Source organism: Aulonocara stuartgranti, assembly GCF_965226115.1.
Source record: "Aulonocara stuartgranti genome assembly, chromosome: 16".
Taxonomy (NCBI): Eukaryota; Metazoa; Chordata; class Actinopteri; order Cichliformes; family Cichlidae; genus Aulonocara; species Aulonocara stuartgranti.
In genome coordinates, this window is record NC_138952.1 from 2438950 (window position 1) to 2460576 (window position 21627).

General features: G+C 44.1%; 1 protein-coding gene across 1 annotated transcript in view; it reads left to right on the forward strand.

Moving 5' to 3' along the window:
• The window catches only part of LOC309690959 (partitioning defective 3 homolog B-like), a 223181-nt gene that overhangs the window by 182560 nt on the left and 18994 nt on the right, over window positions 1-21627 (forward strand). The window contains 1 exon segment of the mRNA XM_082508445.1: window positions 20392-20468. Coding sequence (XP_082364571.1) covers window positions 20392-20468 — 77 coding nt within the window.

Below are 21627 nucleotides of genomic sequence, written 5' to 3' on the forward strand. Positions count from 1 at the left end.
AGGAGCAGTCGTGCTATTGCATGCTGCACATAGACACTCTGCTTATATTAAAACCACAGGTGGTTTTCTCTTGGAAAAACCCATAAAACCCATTGCACAGTTCATATTCTCTAATGTTCTCTCTCCGCAGCCTTAATATAATAAAGTTATATTAAATTGCAGCTCAGTTATATGAGACAGTCTCTTTGTCACTGAGTACTTTCCCCGTGCTGTGCATTTTTGCAAAAAAGGTCTTTTATTTACTTCACTGACAGATTCAAGCAAGAATTGAACCGCTTATAAATTTCACCCATTGCACAAATTGGATAAAGTTTAGTGTTTGGCATCTCTGGAGTAAAGCAATGTAAATTAATAATCTGACACATCAGCATTATTCCAGAAACAGCGTGGTAAGACCTGCAGTCCTTTGTTGGCTTCGCTGAATACAGAACTGGCTGACTGGCTGCATAAAGAAATGAATGCTAATAAAGGGGATACACTGTGTCAGGCTGCTCGCACGAGCTGCTCTGCAAAGGTTGTGTGAGACGCACAACATCCCAGCCAATAGCACGTGATCGCACACCTCCATCCACAGTCACAGTGTACACACAGATGCAGTCAGAGATGTTTCCTATATGATCACGAGACTGAGCCCAGTGCTGATTCTCACTCAGGCCTTATAAGGACAAGCAGACCGTTGGAACGGCACAAATGTGCTGAATGTAATGGAACAGAAAGGAAACTGGGATTTCACCGATGGCCCAGAACAACTGTTGGATGGAAAGAAGGAAGAAAAATGACAGAAACAATAAGACGAGAGAGACAAAGTGTCTGCAGAGCAGACGTTCTGCATTACTGAGCAAGATTTGACGTGTAAAACAGAAGGTCAAAGAGAGAGCCTTACTGTGATTGTTCCTAACCTAGGACTTCCTGCTGAGTATCGAACCTTTACATCATTTATAATGCTTGGCGACTTGTCCTTTAAGAAAACTACTTTCATTTTGGTGATAAGCCTCAGTATGTATAGTGTGCCGTGTTCACTGCCTGATGAGAAAGAAAATGAAGGTCAGTCGGTCAGAGTGCAAAGAGTTACTGGCTAATGTGAGAGCAGAGACACGTTACATCCCAAAAAATGTGAGCAGGAACTACAAAAATGGCGGACTGAACACAGACAAGTTGTTTGCAACACGTTTGCATGTGCATGTAACTTGGTTCAAGGCTCACAGAGTTACTCGTGTGCTGCCTCAGTCACTATCCTGAGAAGTCTGTGGCGTCAACATGAGCAGATGTCCAGATTCTGATTTGTGGGAAGCGCTTTGCTAATCTTTACATTTGTAGTTTTGTCTCGGTTGCTCTCTCACTGCTGTGCATCTGTGTTGATGAATGATGTCCATGTCCAGTAGCAGGTCAAGAGGTTACATGTCAGACAAGATGAGATCAGTGTCAGCTCAGTGGACCCAGACACACACACACACACACACACACACACACACACTGTCTCAGTGAATAATAGAGATGCTCTCATGTTCAGGCAGTCATTGTTCGCCTTTCTCTCTTGCGCTGTTTCGGTCTCTCCTCAGTCCCTGTGGACCACTTTGTCGTTGAGCTAAGCTGCTGCTCACACACTGAGTCATGAGGTCATCTTAGGCAAGGTTTGGTGGTTATGACAGGCTGAAGCAATTAACGACTGACTTATTGTCAGAGATCTGGAGCCATTAACAGCTAAATCATTCACAGTGACTGACCAAGAGAGTGTGTGTGTGTGTGTGTGTGTGTGTGTGTGTGTGTGTGTGTGTGTGTGTGTGTGTGTGTGTGTGTGTGTGCGCTGTTGAGTGGATGAAACCTGAAACCTGTTTAATGTTTGAAGAATAAGAACCAGGTAAAGGTGAAAACTAGCATAAATCTGTTTGCACTGTCACGTTGCAGCACAGAGAGAAAAACAGGGCGTTAATCATAAACCACGATTCAAAGTTAAAAAGTCAGAGTTAGTTCTTCCTCTGAAGTAACTGCGTGGCTCACACAGCTTACTGCAGTATTGTAATGAAAGACGCTGCAGGACATTAAGCCAAATGCAAAACCACTCAGACTGCTCTGAGCCAAGTCACACAGCCTCCATTTGATTTGGCTGGAAAACAGTCGAAGCAAACCTGGTGTCGATAGAGATCCCACACACACACACACACACACACACACACACACACACACACACACACACACACACACACACCACAGACTGTATATAAATGATTGAAGAAGTCAGTGTGATGTACTCAGTGTTAGCATTTTTCCACCGCCATGTTGGTTTTTGGAGGGTCAAGTGCTAAAGCTTCAGCTGCTCCTCGCACGCCTGGAAATCTGCATTTACTGTAAATAATCCTGAACTAGGGTTAAATAAAACACTAATACAGAACTATAATGCTCCCCATTACTGGACACTAACGTTGACTTTAACACGCGGCAGATCTCTTCTTCTTCTCCTTTCAGCCGAGCCCTTTAGGGGGCGCCATAGCCAGTCCTTAGCCTGCTACCATAAAACCTCCTCTGAGGTCTTCCTCAGGTCCCCCATCTTCATCATCCTTTGTCCACTCACTGTATCCACTCACACACATCCAAACCCTCTCCACCTAACTTCTCTAACTTTATCTCCAAAACACTCGACTTGAGCTCAACCAGGAGATATTTGTTTGACATTGAGTCATGTGTGAAAACAAAAAACAGAACTAGAGAATATTTGATGGAAAAGTTGCTGGAAGAGTACGGTATTTTCAGAATTGTTATCAGTTACGTTTCCATTGATCAGCTGGTGTTGTAATTGTGACCCAGAGTGAGTGCAGATCGAACCAAATCGATGTCGGTTCTTCTGAAATCTGACTTGGGTGCTTTGGACGGTGCTGGAGTCTGCACGGTCATTGAGACAAAGAAGGGGAACAAAAGACGAGGTTGATAAAATCAAGAGAAAACAGGCAGTTTGATGGAGGGAGAGAAGACATGTCTGAAAGGGGAGAGCTATGCATTGGGTCATTATAGAGGAATGTTAATATGATTAGTGAATGACTGACCTCGCTGTCTGGGACTGGTGCCTGACTGGTCTGATGACTGCTGAACATCCATTAGACACACACAGACACACAATACAAGAATGCAGACATACATCAGACACATATGCCAGAGCAGACACAGGCGCAGGGATCGCGAGGATGGACCGGCGCTCTCACATTAACTGAGAAGTGTGGAAGCTCGTGTGAACGCACACATTTTCTCTTGAACACAGACTCTCTCTGACTTGTGTGGTTTGTGTGTTCGGGCTGCCAGCAGGGCAGAATGAGTCAACATGTCATGACTTATTATCTGTTTTTGAACACGCATGATTTCCCTACAGTCTGGCCTCAGAAAGTTTGGGTGAAGACCAAATAGGATTGGGGACTCTTTGGTTTCGAGCCCCCGCATGACTTCCTCTAATTTGTTTGTTCCTGAGTCTTCAGCATCGAAACGCCACAGAAGCTTTAACGTCACGTATTAATCCTCCGTATAGCATCCAGCACCACGATCAAAGTTTACAGCGCTGCTGCCAGTAGCCGTGGAAACATGGAAATAACTCACAACAAATGTTACAAGCGTCATTTGTGGTGTTTGTCGTGCAGTTCTGAGTTTAAACAGCAGAAGCCATCATTTCTCATGATGACCACACTGGTTTGTGTCGTTTGGTAAGATGAGCTGAGGGAGGAAGCACCGTGTTGTGGTCTCAGTGGAATCATCAGGGTCCTGGGTCGTCTGAGCTTTCTTGTATTTTGATGTCATTTTGTATTATGGTTTAGGTTTAAGTTCATTTAGTTAGTCCTGAGGTTATTCTGTATTATTATTATTAGATTGCCCTCGTCGCCGCGTGGTTACATGTTTCCCCGTGTGTTAGTCCATCTGTCATGTGTGTTCTCCCTGGCTGTGTGTCTTAGCTCTGCGTCTCTGCACTTCCTGTTTTATTTTGACAGTCAGCTGTCGCCCTCTGTTTTGTATCTTTTATCCACCACAGTCCTCTGCTCTCACAGTCTGCATCTGCTGACTGTGACAATATAAAGTTACTGTGTGCTGTGAGTGCACTTTGGAAATGTTTATGAGGAGAGAATATTCATGCGTCGTTCAGAGACGTGCAGCAAAGATAAAGCAGCAAATTTAAGTTATCAGTAGATGTGCATGAGTGGTGTCACAGTGTGTACCTGCCAGACTGGAAAGAAGTCCAGAACTGGTTGTGTTGAATGGTAAATGGTTCTTATGTAGAGCTTTTCTGCTCTACTCGAACATGCATCTCTAATTCACACAAGCACTTTTTTTCTACACCTAAGTGCTTCCTGTTAAACAGTCGTACACATTCACACTCGGGATACTTAGACTGAATGACCCGCTCTGCCTCCTGGTATTCCCAGGCACTCTCCCATCCAACTCCTAACCGGCTGCACCCTGCTTAGCATCTGAGCTCAGACGAGATCGGGCGTGGTCAGGGTGGTACGACCATAAGCTGTGGCGTTCTCAGCCTCAGAGGAACAAAACACTGCAAGTCTGTGTTTGTGGCGCTGTTCTTTCAACCTCTAACTATAATGATGTAATGATTTCCTCCTGAACGGGTGGGCCAATCACAACATAACTTAGTATGAGCGCATCCAGGAATTATGAACATCTATGTTTTTAAAACAGATTTATTATAAATACCAGTTCTTTGGATTTTTGCATATATTATCACAGGGCTGATAAAAACCACCTGTAAGACAGGTTTTTGCTAGTAAAATGAAATAAAATTAGTTCTTTTTAACACACAATATTAAACAGAGCCAATTATGCATTGTCTCATTTTCTTACGTGTAATCACTAAAAAACTGATTTAGGGATACAGTAGAATCCAATAGAACACATCTGTATTTCCATTGTTATGCAGCACATTGCAGCTCTGCAGGTGTTCAAAAGATACAATTGTAGGAATAAATTGCATATAAATAGTAGCAAAAAGTGCAAAACAATGACAACAATCATGGAATAGTACAGTACTGTGTAACTGTATATTTATATGGTCATCTGCAGCAGGCGCAGCGCTCCCACAGAGTTAAATTATGGTCTTGGAAAATGTTTGTCCCCATTTTTGCAAAACCATCTCCTGTAATAGAAGCACAGCCATTAAATTTCCTTCAGCGTACAATCAACTGACAGTATTCAAAATCAGTTCACAGTCAACATTTACCTTCAGTGATTCACAGCAGCCTCACTGCTCAGCATGTCGACACGTTTCTCCATGTTTTTCCTGAAATCCTGATACAGTTGGAAAAAACAAAGAGAATCTACAGAATAATAAACTGTTACAACCAGCAGCAGGTAAATAATGAGTGTAATGTTTTCACACGGGGACGTCCCGCTGTAGCCTTTGTCGCCGCCTTCACCATCGTAGGCTCTCGTGCTTTAATCAGATGTGGGCTCAAACACGTGCCCACATTTGGGAATTTCCCATTTTTAATGAAGAATAAGATCCTCGCGTGCAAACGCAGCGGCAAAGTCGTCTTTGCTGGAACAGAGCAGTTTGCATGGTTTGTACGGCGGTGACATTCTTCTATGCTCGTGCACGTGTGTGCAGGTATTTCGTGTGCGGCTCTTGTGTGTTGATGGCGCGTTATCAACTTTCTGCTTTGCTCTCACAACTTTCATTGAGGATTTCAAGAAAGATGCCAGCAGGCAAATGTGCAGCCCAGCTCACAGAGCCTGGACGAGGTGCGTGTGTGTAAAGAGCGATGGGTTTTGGTCCAGTGGAGAGTGTTATCACCACTGGCCACTGCACTATGGACAGGACAGATAGCCAAATTGTGTGTGAGTGTGTGTTTGTTCGCGCGCGCGCGCGTTTTTTTCTTCGTTGTTGGCTCAGCTGTGTTATCGAGGACATGCACACCTCTGCGTGTCACACGTGCACCTGTGTGCGTGCCGTGTACGCACTTTTTGTCAAACTGTGAGCAAGCAGAGTTAAAGTGTGTGTGTGTTTGATGTGTGATTCCTGAAGCAGCGTGCAGCTCTTGAGCTTCTTAGAGCTTCTGAGAGAAATATCTGATGCTGAAATATGGTGAGTCATTTGATAGATAACAAATACCAAGAGATGTGTGGAGAGGAAGAGAGCGGGCATACAGTAGTAAAAGTCAGAGTTTCACAAGGAGAGCAGGTAAAAGACTCAAGTGCTGACAGCAGAGGCTGAGGCAGCGAGTGAGAGATGGGTTGTCAACTTGAAGTCACACTGAGAAGCTGAAAGAGTGCCGGGCAGCAGGGATAGGGACATAAACAAGCCTTTTCCTGCCTGTCGGCTACTTTAACGCTACGATACGTGTTATTTTACATTTTACAGTTTCACTTCTTCTTTTTGTGATTAAAAATAGGCAGACTGTTACAATTTTCCCTCCAAATCAGTGGAAGCACTGAGGCAGAGGAAATCCCCCTCTCCTCTGCACATCACGCCACCTCCATCCAGCTCGCTCATATTTTTTTCACCTCAGTAACATTTATGCCTTCTCACTGAATACTTTTCACAGTTCATTTCACTTTAAAGAGCTCTTCATTAAATCAGGTGTAATTTATAGTTAAACATGGACTGCTTAAAGATCCTTTTTCTCTATTTAAAGTGTAGCAGAGGTCGACAAAAAGAGAGGTACGAGTTGGAGCCTCTGTGCTGTGTAACTCATCCATAATATCAATAAGCTTTACTGTAAGCTTAAAAGCTTAAGCTTATGTTTTTTAATTGGCAACATTTTAACCATGTTAGCTTTTCCTGAGAACTCACAGGTATTAAAGATAAATATGGCGCGTAGCAGGTTAGCCGTTGGGTTTTCTTTTGCTCTCTTTTATCAACTTTTAAATTCTCCCATTGGTCCCTTTTATGGAGAGCTTTGTTTCCAACTGTTAACTCAAAGCTAGCCAGCCTCTTCAGTGAAGATGTCTCAATAGTGTTTGTGAATTCAGGCCAAGACCCCGACACCCTCTCGCTCACACACACTCACACACTCATCCGTACTCCCTCTTCCTCTCTGTCCTCCCATCTGTGAGTTCAGATGAACACAAGTCTCCTGGGGCTTTTCATTGGCCGAGCTCCACACTAAGAGTCGAGCTAATTGGCCAGCTGGGGCCCAGCCGGTTGTTGGAGACAGGGCATTGGCCAAGAGAAGGGTCAAGTGACATGTCATTGGTCAGATCGGATGATAACCTGGCAACACTTGAGGCTTTCTCTCTTGAGTAAAGCCTGATATGAGAAAAAAAGGATCTGCAGTAGATGGTTGGACAAAATTTGGCAACAGATTTTCTGAAGACAAAAAATCTTTGTTAATTTGCAGCTTTTTGGTTACGTAAAAGTCCTCGCAGTCCTTGTGCGAATTTGCAAATAACCCTCAATCATGAGGCCCTAAATTGTTGGACGCACTGAGTCACCTTCAGTTTCACCAATTTATCAGTCCGACTGCGAGTTACAGCCAACTGGTTACCATGACAAGCACAATCATGTGTGCGTGTGTGTGTGTGTGTGTGTGTCTGTTTAGTCTTATGCCAAGTCGAGACCAGCAACAGGAGGCCTGTTTTACTGTCTTTGTATGAAACAAATCTGTGCTGTGAGGACCTTCATCAGATTGAAGTTTATTTTTATTTTAATGGCCATCTCTGTGGCCATGCTGTGGTTATGTTTATAGAGTAAAAGTACATGGTAGAGGTTAGGGAATGATTATGACCCTAGTGCTGTAGCTTGGCTGAAAGACTGTGTTTAGTTGCAGAGTGCAGCTGATTTTACAACAACACCACAACAATAACAGACGGTGTCAAACAGTCAGAAAGCCGACTGATAAAATTTGTCATCTTGGCTGCAGAGCTGAAGGGAATAGCCCAGCATCAGTAGTGTCGCAGTCACAAGGCCCATCATCAGTACAGATGGAGACGTTAGCTAGCTAACAGTCACACAGGCCTAGAGACCAGTCTGCAACTATCTGGCAACCACCAGCCATTAAGGGGGAAAAACGGGTTGTCCCCAGCAAGTTGCGATTGCTAAAGCCCCATGCACAGGTGGTCCTACTAACCACAGGTCACCGAGGAAACCTATATAGTCAGCAACAAGTTGGCAAGTGGTTGCTGGAGGTTGCTGGACTGAATTTGGATGCAAACAGTATATGGTGCTGTACCAAAAACTTGTGTTTGCTTTGGCGGCTAGCAGGTTGGAGCGCTCGGTTGTAGTTTGTGTGGAAGATTTGTCTGCAACTTGTCTGCAAACTACTCGCCATCCACTGTGAAGTAACACACCGGAGTAGTGAATGGCCGGGGTCTGCATATTCTATGTAAACTGTGACTGTCCACTTCAATCTGCATGTGACCGAAACGATCATAAGGAGGTTTTTGCACCAACAAAATTCCCAGCAACCTCCGGCAACCAGTTGCCAGCCGGAGAGTACACATCTCAAAGTTCTGCAGCTAGCATGTCAAACACAGCAGTCGTTATTTAGTGCACAACAGTGTTTGCACCACACGTTTTACATAGTGTACCACGGGAATCACGGTTAAGAAAGTTCTGGTGTTTTTGGACTATTCCTGGTTAAACCTAACACGGCTCAGTCCCCATAAGTACTGACTGTAAACTCAGTAACATTCCAGTGTGTCTTCATGCTCGTCGTAATCTGAGTGACCTCCTCGTTTTCATTTATTAATTTACAACTAATTTATCATTGACTTGGTCTGCTATTCTCCCTTCAAGGTTTCACTGTAACGTCCTGCTGCTTCCACACATGTTCTTCAGAGAGAACGTGTTATTCACAAAGTCACAGGAGCTCTTAGGAAACATAAACACATTGTAGGTGATTGCAAACAAATAACTAATGTCATTTTTCCCTTCTCCAAAGTTAGAGAAACACAATCCTTTTCCCTCCCACACAGGTTAATATTGACCTACCTTCAACTTTTTTATTAAGTAGCAGAGTAAGCTAATCCAGAGGAAATGAGAGGTGGAGGTTAGCCGCCAAGGATTAGTCCGGTCCCAAGACATCAAAAGTCCCATTCCCACCCAGGAGATAATCATAGCCACATTAGCCAGGAAATTAAGTCGCTGCTTTAAGGGGGTTTCTAATCCCCGTCTCGCTCTCTCCTTACATTTCTCGATCTTTCCCACATGTCCTACTTTATCTAGTCCTGTCTCTGCCCATCCCCCATCAGCTACACCTGGACTCGAGCTACATCGTGGTCAGTCTGCACAGCCGTCTCTGTTTCTGCTGTTTGATGGATGACTTTTCTTGTACTGAGAGTAATATGTGACCTTTCAGCAGGGTCGGAGCTTTCAGACAAATTGAAAAGTGTTCTGTGATGTTTTTCATGTCTTTGTCTGAATTTTAAGAATTTCAAGTGGACAATATCCAGTGAAGTGCCTGGAAAATAAAGGATCATCCTCTCATCTCATGAGCCCAATCCTGAGGCCATGAGAAGTGGGCAGAGCTCTAGTAGACTTAAAATTGTGTCTTACACAGTTTCTGCAGGAAATTGGCTTTTAGAAAAGAGAACGGTTCTCTGGGGTCATAGGTCAGAAAGGTCTTAAGGTTTAAATACTTAAGAGTTATGTGAATTTGCATGCCTAAGACTCTCAGAAAGAACAAGTCACCGCTTCCTCTGCCTGTTTGTTCGTACATATCTGTTCATGGATTCAGCTCCACAGTCTCAAATAAAAGTGGATTCCTGCCTCCATCTCAAGCATGTCGTCCAGCACAAAAGCAAATATTGCCCCCATTCTCCACACTTCTTTGTCCATATTCACCCGTCTGCGTGTGCTCACTCATACAGATCAGATGTGCACATAAACAGACCACGTATGAAAACGGCAAACTGTGAGTACCTGATTACAATGAACACATATCAGTGAAACACTTTCATGCTTAAGGATTTCAAAGATTTCATCACTTTAACTAAAAAGATTAAAGTGATTAATTTCAAAAGATCTCAAAATCTCATCACATTTTAATTTAAGTGTGAAGAGGTCAGAATTTTCATGGAATTAGAATGAAAAAGAAAAACATTAGAAAAATCAGAAGGAGCTGACAGACTTCATGGCCATCACCGTGCGACTGGAACCAATCATCTGAAAGACGAACTGAGCGTGTGCGAGAGGCAGAAAGAAAAAGTGCCACTTTCATCCTATTACAACTCCATCTAACCTGCCACTGTGGCCACCTGCTCCCACTGTCACACAATCATAATCGCACACGCACACACACACACACGCACGCACACACACACACACACACACACACACACACACACACACACACACACACACACACACAGAGGCGTATTTCCAGCCCTGTATTCAGGTTCTCTCTCGCACACAGCAGAAATATGCCTGTGCTGCTCTTATGTGCTTATGCTCTTATGCTAAGTCTTGCTCCTGATATCATGGAGAAATAAATAAATAATATGAAAATCCACAAACACACAGCCAGCAGAGATTTTCCTACCTAAGGCACTGACATTGTAAAAAAACAGCAGCGCAGGTAAAAATTTCCTCCGCTCTCATCTTTACTGTCTCCGGCTTCTCCTCGCTCCCATCATTCGCACTTCTCCGTCAGGTAAATTGTTTCCCCTTTAACCCCTACCTTTTTTCACTCCCCCGTGCTTCCACTCTCTTAGTCTTCCTTGGAATTCACCTTCCTTTGTTCCCGCTAATCCTCAAAGGGGAACTTTTTTTAAGTCGGGAAGTTTGAGCAGAGAGGAGGAGACGCAGAAGGAGAGTGGGGAGTAGAGGTAGAGGGATATTCTATCTGGGTGGCAAGGAGGGGGGCTTAAAGGAAACCAAATTATCTCCCTTAACTTTGTAGGCTCCTCATCTCCTCATCCTTGTCTCTGTCCCTGTGTATATGGCATCGCCCTCCACTCTCGCTTCCTCTCTTTCTGCTCTCTTATCGACTCCCCACCTTGCACTTTCAAGGACGAGCTTAACTGTTAAGAACACTAAGGACAGGATAAATGTGTGTGGCACTTCTAGCTATTATTTTTTTATTAAAGTATATATAGTATGTATCTATTTCATTGCATGGGTGTGCACGCGTATGGTACACACACACACACACACATGCATGAATATTCTGTGTATGTGAGTGTTTTATGTGAATTTCTCCAAAGGCTCTGCAGCAGAGACTAATCCTATCCTCTCTGCTATCGCCTTACCTTCCCTCTTACTATCATTTATTTATCCTCATTTCTCTCCATCACACACACACACACACACACACACACACACACACACACACACACACACACACACACACACACACACACACACACACACACACACACACACTGCTTCCCTTCTCTCGCTCTCTTCTGTATCCATCCTCACTTTCCTCGGCTTCTTCTCCTAAATACACACAAACCCACAGAAATAGCTGCATGTTGAACTGAAAAAGCTCCTATTTCAGTTTCTTTTTTTCTTCTTGTCATTAAGTTTGTGCAGGTGTGTGTTTTTGTCTGTGTGCATTCTTACTCTATTCTTTACAAAAATACATAACGTGGACTCATTTCCTGTTCAGGAAAAACAGCTGTCCAATTAAAAAGCGAGTGAATGAGTTACACCAACACAATCTCCTCTCATCACACCTTTCACACACTGGAGAACGTCCAGGGCAGAGTCCTGCATGAGGTAACCAGAAAGTAGCAGCTTGGTCCAGAAGTGCACATGAAGATGAATTTGAAGGATGGGCAAATTATAAGCTGGGTAAGGTTTTGATCTGTTTGGGGAGACGGTTGATTACGTCCCGCCATCATAAACTGTACCAGAACTAAAATCCAATAATTCATGTCTATGAAAGACCACTTCTTTGTAGGTTCCCGTCAGTGTTGGCAGGAGTTGTATTTGTGCCCTGTCTGCCTGTGCGTTCGTGTGCGTGTTGCTTTGTGCCTGCTGAAAGTTTGCTGGGATGCCACCAGCTTGATAACTTTTAAATGCCATTTAACGAGAAGAGGTTTTAATGTGATTGATGGGTCTAAGTACTGATATGCATACAAACACGCGCGCAAATCAAATGCCGTCTCCTCCATCCCGTTTATGCACCTACACCACATAAACGGGATGATTTGCATTAAGTAGTATTAATAGCTGTATTGGCGAAGGCGCTCTAAGCTGTGAGCTTTGGGGAAAATTGACCTTCTGTGTCTTAATTGTACCAGAGGCTCAACAGCGCTGTGACATTTAACTGTGCTCCAGTCTTAATTCTTAGCGCTTTATTCTAGTGCATTGCTGACATTTCAGTAGGAAGAGGTCTGAGAATAAAGATGCTTGGCGCGTCTTTGGTGTTGTAAACAAATAAGCGCATTTGCCCTGATTATTTTATTCTCTCGCTATCTTCCTCCGCCTTGGTTGCAGTTGAGTCTGAGACTTTCAGATTTGTTGTCTGTCACCCTCTCGCTTTCGGCTGTCGCTCACACCCTGCAAAGTCCGGCGAGATTTTACAGCCCAATAACACAAAGTGACCAGTGTGCGTCTGCAGGAGGCTTCCTGCGGCTGGTGATCAATAGCAGTGACTCAGCAGAATTTGCATTCTGCTTCTTAAACACTCAGTCGCTGGTTTTAAGACTAATTGAACACAGCGTGATGTTCATGATATAAAGTTTGGTCCCCATTAGAGTCAGACAGAAAGAAAAAAGTGTCTCATGACAGTGACGTAAGCGAGTGCGACGTTCGTGGCAACAGCTGTGTCCAGATCAACAATGGATCATATATCGAGTGCAGAGAGAGTATGAGCGTGCAGCGTTTAAAGCGTGGAAGTACTGACCTTACTTTGAGTTTGATTCCATAAAAAGTGACAAAAACATTAGTGTCCGCTGTGCGTGGGAAGAAAACTTCTTTTTACAGCGAAAAAACCCTAAACTTCCAACAAGCACCGAGTAGCTACCACGTAATGGGAAACTCACAGAGAAACTCGCGGATTCTTCCACTGACCGCGGCACACCTGCACCAGGGTAAACCTCCGCCTACCCCACTCCTGCTTTACAGGTGAAAATAGAGCAACAGGACCGCTGAGTCTTTGACTTTATTTATTTTCTGCTGTGTTTTACTTGCATCTATTTGAAAGACTGAGTGTAAACACAAAAAATATTTTATTTTATGTGCTGGAATGTGCAGAAAATAGGTTTACATGTTAAACTAATTTCTTCCAGTCAGAGAATGTTGCAGATAATTAAATCTTTGCTTGATGCATAAAGTTAAAAGATTAAAACTAATAAAACAAGTTTTAAAAAGAGACTTTTCCATTTGATTACATTTTGTATGATGATGATGCAGAAAAAGTAGAATTGGGCTGAAAGAGCTATCACTTTATCACCTACTCAGGTTGTAAATCGTGTTTTTAAAAAGTAACTAAGTAATTAATTACTTTTGAAAATAAGTAATCAGTAAAGTAACGGGATTACTTTTTTGGGGAAGTAATCAGTAATTAGTTACTGATTACTTTTTTCAAGTAACTTGACCAACACTGGTCACGAGTCCCTAATCGATGGCTTAACATGCAGTCTGCTGTTTATTTCTTAGAAGTGTAACCAAATCAGGACATTTCCACAAATGTCTCTTTAATATCCAAAGTCATCCAGGTTAAGAGCTATAAGCTCAGCCAGTCTTCAGAGAACATTTCGTGCCGTTTGAATACGATTTGCTTTAATGCAGCTGACTCTGGCTCTGTGCAGTGTCTCCTGTGAGGTCAACATATTAGAAGAATGATGAACTACGCCAGGACCTAATTTGAATACTTATTTGTGCGTGTGCACGCCTGCTCGCATTCACTTGCCTGTGAATGTGAACAGGCGCGGTCTCGTGAGTGTGCTTGTCGACTCTTTCCTTTAGTGCTACTTTGTTAAGAGGCTGTAGTAATTAGCCTGAGAAAACGGATGGCTTTTTGCCAGCAGCCGCAATTACTGCTTTCTCTAGAATGAATGGACGGGTAAATGGACGGAGGGAGGACGGTATACAGTATTAAATGAACAAATGGAGATTTACTGAATAAATAAAAAACGGGAATGGTGTGATGGAGAACAGCTCTGAATGAACAGAGGGAAGCATGCGTGGATGGATAGAGGGTGGAGGGAGGAAAGGCGAACGGCCCATTTTACCACCCGAGTGATGGTGGGTGGCAATCACAGGTCATTACACGGAGCCGGGAATGGCACGGAACGAACTCGATTTAATTTGAGTTTCAAAAGAAAATGGAAAAGAAAAAAACTACAGACTGATGCAAAGATTATTTTTTAAAAAGATGTCTTTGTGTAGGGTGCTATTTAAAAATCAGAAGCATAAATTACAGAGGACATGATGTGTGATTGTGTCCTCCTCTGTGCAAACTAATGGATATATTTAGTCATGTCGTGCTGGAAATAACACCATCACACCTGAGCGAAAGCTGGAGGGATCCTAAAAGATTTCAAAAAGTGAGCCGAGTGTTGTTGGCTTTGTATGGATACCATATTTTTTGAGGGAAAGGTAACATGTTTTTAATCGCATTCATTTCCAGTTGATCCTGCTTAAAGGGATGCCCAAGTTTTCTCATTGACAGCTGAATCTGGCTACAGCTGATCCCAGGTAAACACAGGGTCCGCTGCACATCCGTCTGCATGGCTTCCAACGATTAGCGCCTTCTTCTGGGTGGCGTTCATTCGTGCATCTTATCTGCAAATGGTGCAGCGCGGTGTATTTCCATCGAGTGGAGAGCCAGCTTCCCTGCTGCTGGCCAGCACTCAGCTCTGTGGAGATTTTGTAAATCTTTGACTTTGGGCGAGTGGACATTGAGCTGACTTGACTTGATGGTGCTGCTCATATTTCTGGAACTCCATCTAAGATATTTGAACTCTTGATGGGGCAGCTGGCGGTCGCCTGTTCCTGGGTACAAGCGGTGCATGGAGTGCAGTGGTAAAAGGGCTGATCCATGATGGATCCCAATATGGATGGTGCAAGAGGCCCCTGCTGGGTCTGTATGAGGCTGCTGACATTGCGGTAGAACAGTTGGACCCATTGGACGTAGACTTCAGGGACGCTGTAGGCTTGTCAGATGAGCTTATGCAGTATCCGGTATTTTCCAAAGATTTTCTCCAAACCCAGAAATGCCATATGGACAGGCAGTGAGGCAGTCTCACTAGCTGTTAGTCCAGGCACAGGTTAGCACATGTACTAAATACCAGCCAAGAAGGGTTTTTCTAGTTTGGCTAACTCACAGAATAATAGCAGATCCTGGTCTTAAGTATGAACAAAGGAAGACAGAAAGAAGGTAATCGTTGAACATTTTGTGTCGTGATGGGAGTGTTGTGGGAATCTCTGGCTCGTGTTATGTTTCCTCATTAAAAAGCTGATGTGTAAACAGTGAAAACAGGAGTTTAAGTTCAGACACATTTTTAATGCGTGAATTCACCAGAGACGTCATTAACATGGCATGATGCACATCAGGGGGATAGCTCTCTCACAGACACTCCAACATACAGATGTGTGCACGCACTAGGCTTAGCGGCTGTGACAGAGAGAGGAGGCACAGAGAGCTGTGTTTTAATTGAGTCAGCCGAAAGTGCTGGCTGAGCAGAACGATATGACTGATACGGATTAGAACCAGCCTCCCTTATTCATCGATTTCTGCAGGGGTGGGAGTCAGAGTGGGGAGTGGACAGAAGACAAAAAGGGAGTAAAATCTTTGTCTATTGATTTACAGAAGGAGAAAATGACAGTGGAAGTTAAAGAAAGACATGTGGCTCCAGATACAGACACGTTCTAGCAAAAGCAGGTTTCAAGTTAGAAGAAAAGAGTTGATAAGTTGAGAAATGATGGCTGTATTATAAAAAGAGTAGGAGCCAGATGTAGGCTGCAGTAGGAGGAAAGAGCTTAAGAGTTTGGATGGGATCTATCTGTACTCACAGGTCCACTTTATTTCACTTAAGGGGAACAGTTAATGAAAGATGAGGTGTGGACAGGGAGGGAATGGTGAGCACGGATGGGGGGGGGGGTTGTAAAAAGTCTGATGTGGGGCCGGTGATGAAGGAGTTTAGAAGAAGATAACACGAGGGGGAAGAAAGAGACACTTCACATTTGGACTAAGTGGACTCGTTTAAGCAGATGCATCTACCAAATACTCCACGTCGATCTAAATCCCTCTGAAATCCTCGAGACAGCTCGAGTAAAGAGATGGTGTGTGTGTGTGTGTGTGTGTGTGTGTGTGTGTGTGTGTGTGTGTGTGTGTGTGTGTGTGTGTGTGTGTGTGTGTGTGTGTGTGGAAAAGGGAGATAGAAGGAACAAGTCTGTGAGGGTGTGTCAGTGCTGAAAGTGATTGGGTGGTGTGTTTTATGGGTAGATTGAAGGGTCTGTTAAAAAGAGAGAGATGAGCCCTTGTCTCTCTCTCAGTGTGTGTGTGTGTGTGTGTGTGTGTCTTCTCCCTCTCCCTTCTGTATCAGTCTCTTCTGCTTGATTTCCGCGCACTCCTCTCTGCCTCTCCTCTGCTCGCTATGCCGTGAAATGGTTTTTCGCTAGACCATTACCCCAACCAGTGCGCTCCACTCCTGCCACAGCCCTCCACGAGTGAGAGGGAGTGTGTTTAAATGTGTGCGCGCTCCTTCAGAGGAAGGAAGGGTGTGTGTTTGGCTGCGTGCATGTGAGAGATTACATTACACAGAAGCTGTGCTGGAAGAGAAAGATTGTGCATGTTTTGTTTATGTGTGTGGAAAACGTTGTGTGTGTGTGTGTGGGGGGGGGGGGGAATAGAGGTGTGTACAGTGTGTTACACTACCTCAGCTGTCGTAGTGTTTGCCCTGCAGTCTTGTCACAGTTGTCTACTAACGTCTAGCTTTCTGTGTCTTACAGTTACAGACACACTAATACTGACAGCTTTAGTCTTTTCCAGTGAGTCAGTTCACAAACTAACTCCGGGCTCTTCTTTCTCTGTCAGATTTGCTGTTATAAGCATATTTTGGTAGCTTTCCACCTCCTCCCTCAGCCACACAGGCCCGGAGACCAGCGGGCGACCCTCCTTATGATTACTGTAGTTGCTACACAGTTGCCACGGTTACCCGTAGTTTGTATCAAAGACACGGCTGAAATGTGTTGGTTACAGTTTCAAGGCGAAGCTTTTAATTTGTAATAAAAGGTCACAAATTCAACAACAGCTTAAAAAGGAGAACAGTAAACGGCCAAGTTTGCTTTTTTATTTATTGCATTTTTCACAGTTTTGGTGAAGAGTAGTCGCGCCTCTTTGCAATCGAGGCAGCGTCTTTCATGCATGGCACAGGTGACCGCGGTACCTGGTTGCTACGGCTGCATCCATAGACTGTATTGGTTCACACATGCATGCTAATTAGAGATTAGTCTTCCTCTTTCAGCCGATCTGCTGTGGCGACCTCCCTTTAGAGGTCGCCACAGCAGATCTGCCTCCACCTCAGTCTGTCTTCCTGTCACGCCAACCCGCTCCTTGTCCTCCTCTGTGATGTTTTCCTCCAGCCTGGCAGCTCCATCTTCATCATCCACTCTCATCTCCAACCTCCTGCTTTTCCTTCTCACTCACTCCCACCACATCTTCCTTTTTTCTCTTCTGTTAACTTCAGTCCACAGTAGCAGCGTTTCCTCCGGCACTCGTTTGGCTCACAGCACCAGAAGTGGTCGTTGTTAACCCGGGTCCTGACCTATCTGGTATTGAAGTGTCGTTCTTTATGATCCACATGTTTGATTTGGCAAAGATTTCACTCTGGGTGACACAACTCCAGCTTGGGACCGGCACTGGGAGTGCACCATGTGTTTGTGGCTGGGTTGCTAATTACAGATAAGTAAAGTAAAGGAAGTTGATTCTCCAAAAGTGGAGCACAGAGTTCTCACATGGGCCATTTGTAGAATGAACCTCACAGCACACCATATCATTCATCCAGTAACTGCATTAAAGGAGAAAAGAAGATGGTGCAGACAGCAAACGCAGTCTCAGCATCCAGCTCACCTGAAATAGATGAAGTTAGGAAGCTTTGACTCTGCTGCGTGAGTGACTGAAGCCCAGCAGACAGCTTGGTGAATGGAGCTCAGCCTGTTGTCTTTAATGGATATTAGAGTTATTTTCTAATTCAACACTGTGGCCAGTTATACTCTGGCACTGGGAGATGGACACTCTGGTGTTTTCATTTGATTTATAAATAATAATAATAACAGTAATAATACCACCTTTGTAGAAGTTTGCTTCCACTCCATGACCGTGCCCTTTTTCCTCTCCCTTACTCATCTCTCACCTCAGCCTCCAGGAGCTGATGCAGTGTTTCACCCTCACCTGTCTCTAGTTTCCTCTTTAACGTCTTGTTTAAATCGTGTCTTTAATGTCCCTTTCACCTCTCCAGTCTGTCGCCCTCATCTTCACCCCATTCGCTCCCTTGTTTTATAATTCACCTCTCATCTCGGCCCCCTCCCCTTTCGCCACCGCTCAATGGCTTCATAATATCACTCCCCCTCTCTATATCACACTTGCCTACTCTCTAACTCATTTACTTCTCATTCGCTCTATCTCTCTTTCCACCTTTCTTCTCCTCCTAATGCCTTTTCATTCTTTTGCTCCACCTCTCTATTCCCTCTTAATATCCCGCTGTCTCTCTACCTGAGATATTGAAGCTATAAAGACAGGTGTTCAAAAAGAAAGCCGGGCCAGCAAATCTGTTTTATATGCCTTCTGGCATCATTCCCTGGAATGCAGAAAGAAGAGAGGCAGAGAAAAAGAAGAAAAGGCTGCGGTCTGTAATATCTAATTCTGGGCTCCACGAGGAGAAAAGAAGAACCTAGTTTTCTATAAAACCTTTTGTCTCCATCACTTGGGACGTACACATTTAATTCACCCTCATTCTGTTATGCTGTTTTTGGTATAAAGCCTCTTATTCGTTCTTTCACTGTGTGGGAACGGGCTGTACACCCTACTGTAACAAAATATTATGGCTTCAAAATGTGCACATGATGTACAGTAATGTCTCGTCAGCGGCGCAGTAATGGTTACGGGTTACGCAATTTTATCCAATGGAAATGTGAATTATTCACAAAAGCTGAATTTTACAGGGGTGAAGGTGATTTAGACGACATGTTCAACATTACACACACAGGAGGAGCTCCTTCTTTTTATTAATGCTAAACGCTTTCTTACCTCACACAACAGCATCCAGGCTGCTGACGGAGACCAAGTGCATATGGTTGTGTGTGAGTGTGTATTCATATCTTTGTGGGGACCAAAAATTGGAAGTTTACTATACTTGTGGGGACCAACAGCCCTAATGGGGACCCACAAGTTTGAAGGCGTTTTTGAGACTCAAAATGTGGTTTTAGTGTCAGGGTTACAATTGGGTTATGGTTAGGTTCAGGGTAAGGGTCAGGGTTAGGCATTTATTTCTGATGGTTAGGGTAAGGGGCTAGGGAAATATTATGTCAGCTAAATGTCCCCACAAGATATGAATAACCAACGTGTGTGTGTGTGTGTGTGTGTGTGTGTGTGTGTGTGTGTGTGTGTGTGTGTGTGTGTGTATTAATATCTTTGTGGGAGCCAAAACTTGAAAGTTTACTATACTTGTGGGAACAAACAGCCCATATGGGGACCAAAATCCTGGTCCCCCACAAGTTTGAATATATTTTTGAGACTCAAGTGTCAGTGTTACAATTGGGTCATGGTTTGGTTTAGGGTCAGGGTTAGGCATTCATTTTCATGGTTTGGGGCTTGGGAAAGCATTATGTCAATAAGATGTCCCCACAAGATATGAATAACCGGCGTGTGTGCGTGCGTGCGTGCGTGCGTGCGTGTGTGTGTGTGTGTGTGTGTGTGTGGACTTTTGGGGTTTAGTCGGCTCGTTTTAGGAGCGCCCCGGCAGCTGGAATATACCCACAGAATAGACTGGGATAATCTCTGAAGGAGCGTGTGTGTGTGTGTGTGTGGTTAACAGGCAAAAATAGAGGAATGGGAATAAGTGGCGGAAGGAAAAATGAGATGTGCGAGTTACAGAGAGAGCCAGTGAGATGAGGAAACAGGAGATTGAATTGTCAGCAGCTTGACTTAAGCTTTTTCCTTTTTTTCCCCAGTATGGAGATGAGACGCGACTGTGTGTGATTTTGACTGTGTGTGCGTGTGCATGAGCTAGACAACTCCATCCTGTTTTGAAGTAACCTAATCTAGGATGGAGACCTCCCTCCCACCCCCCGAAAACCTCAGAAGACCGAAACTCTAAATCCCTAATAACTGGCCTTTGTCGATTCTAAATTACCCCTGTGTCACAAACACACACACATGCAAAGAAAGTGCGCTTTGCACATGCTTAGACTCGCAGTTTAGTTGTATGTAAGGAAAGACTCCTGCCAGTTTTACATGAACGATATCCAGACTTGGTCACTGAAGGCTTTGCCACCCGTTTGCTTTTGTTCGCCAGGTGCCGGGCAGAGGGGCAGATCACCGTCTGACACCACGCTATGAAGAGGTGGAACGCCAGTATGCCTCCTTACCGAGGTACAGCATCTTCTCCTTCATTTGTATGAACATCACTGCTGCGTGTTCTGCTGTCCTTCTTTTCTCTTCCTGTAATTAAGCCATTCGTCTCTGGGGGCTGTGCCTCAGCCAGGACCTCACCTTCCCCCTTCCCCTGGGAAAACAAGCTGTGTACAGGCTTGGAAACCGATCTGCTCCCCCTTCAAACTGCTGTTACTTCAGCATGTGCTCGGAGGCTTTTCGAGAGCCTGCGATGTGTCGGGGGTTTAGTGAGCTAGCTGTTGGGCCACTTCTACAGCTTTCTATGAAATTTCACATAAAATTTTAAGAAGATTTAAGAAAATAGTTTTGTGTGTTATTAGCGACCTGAAGTGTTAGACTTCAGTTTTCCTTCTGGCCGCAGAAAACTTTGCTCACGTTTAAAACAGGGAAACATAAACACTCAACTGTGCTTTATTATATTACTCTGCATTTTGTTGTTTTGCTCCCTGGACAGCATGAAATATTGCTAACATTAGCCAACAGCAAGAACAATAGCAGCTCCCCGAGTATATTCATCAATTCTTGAAAGATTATTTCCATTTATTTCTCATTATGTGTTTTCTGATTCACTCAGATATCCTGCTGCCCCTGGAAGGCCGCAGTTGTGCAAAAGTATAATTTGCTGGGAGCATGTACGAAGGCGCAGCTGTTCGCTGGCTATTTAAACACGTTAACCTCAATGTGAAACACAATCACAGCTAAACTACATTCTCCGGCTATCATCAGTCACTACCGGTTTTCAGCATCTTATTTTTTATTTGCCGCTTTCTCTTTCAGGAAGGCCTCAGCTTTAATTCTCCCCTCTTTCTTCGCTCCTTCGCTATCTTAACATTTTATTTTTCCCCAGACTCTCCCCTCCCGGGACCTTCTCCCTCCCCTCCCGCTCATGTCTGATGTCTTACTCATCCACACGTACTTTATTCAGTGTCATTTTTTCTCATTGCTTTCCCGAGAGGAACAGCGCTGCAGTAATGTGTTTTAGCAGGCTGGGTATCAGTGTATCATAACCTCATCTCTAAATATAAAACTTTTTTTTAAAGTGAAAATGAAAGTGTAAACTTTGGCAGTAAAAACACAGACTAGTTGTTAGTAGCTCCTTCTAGCCTCTGACTACGACACCTCAGCAGACCAACAAATG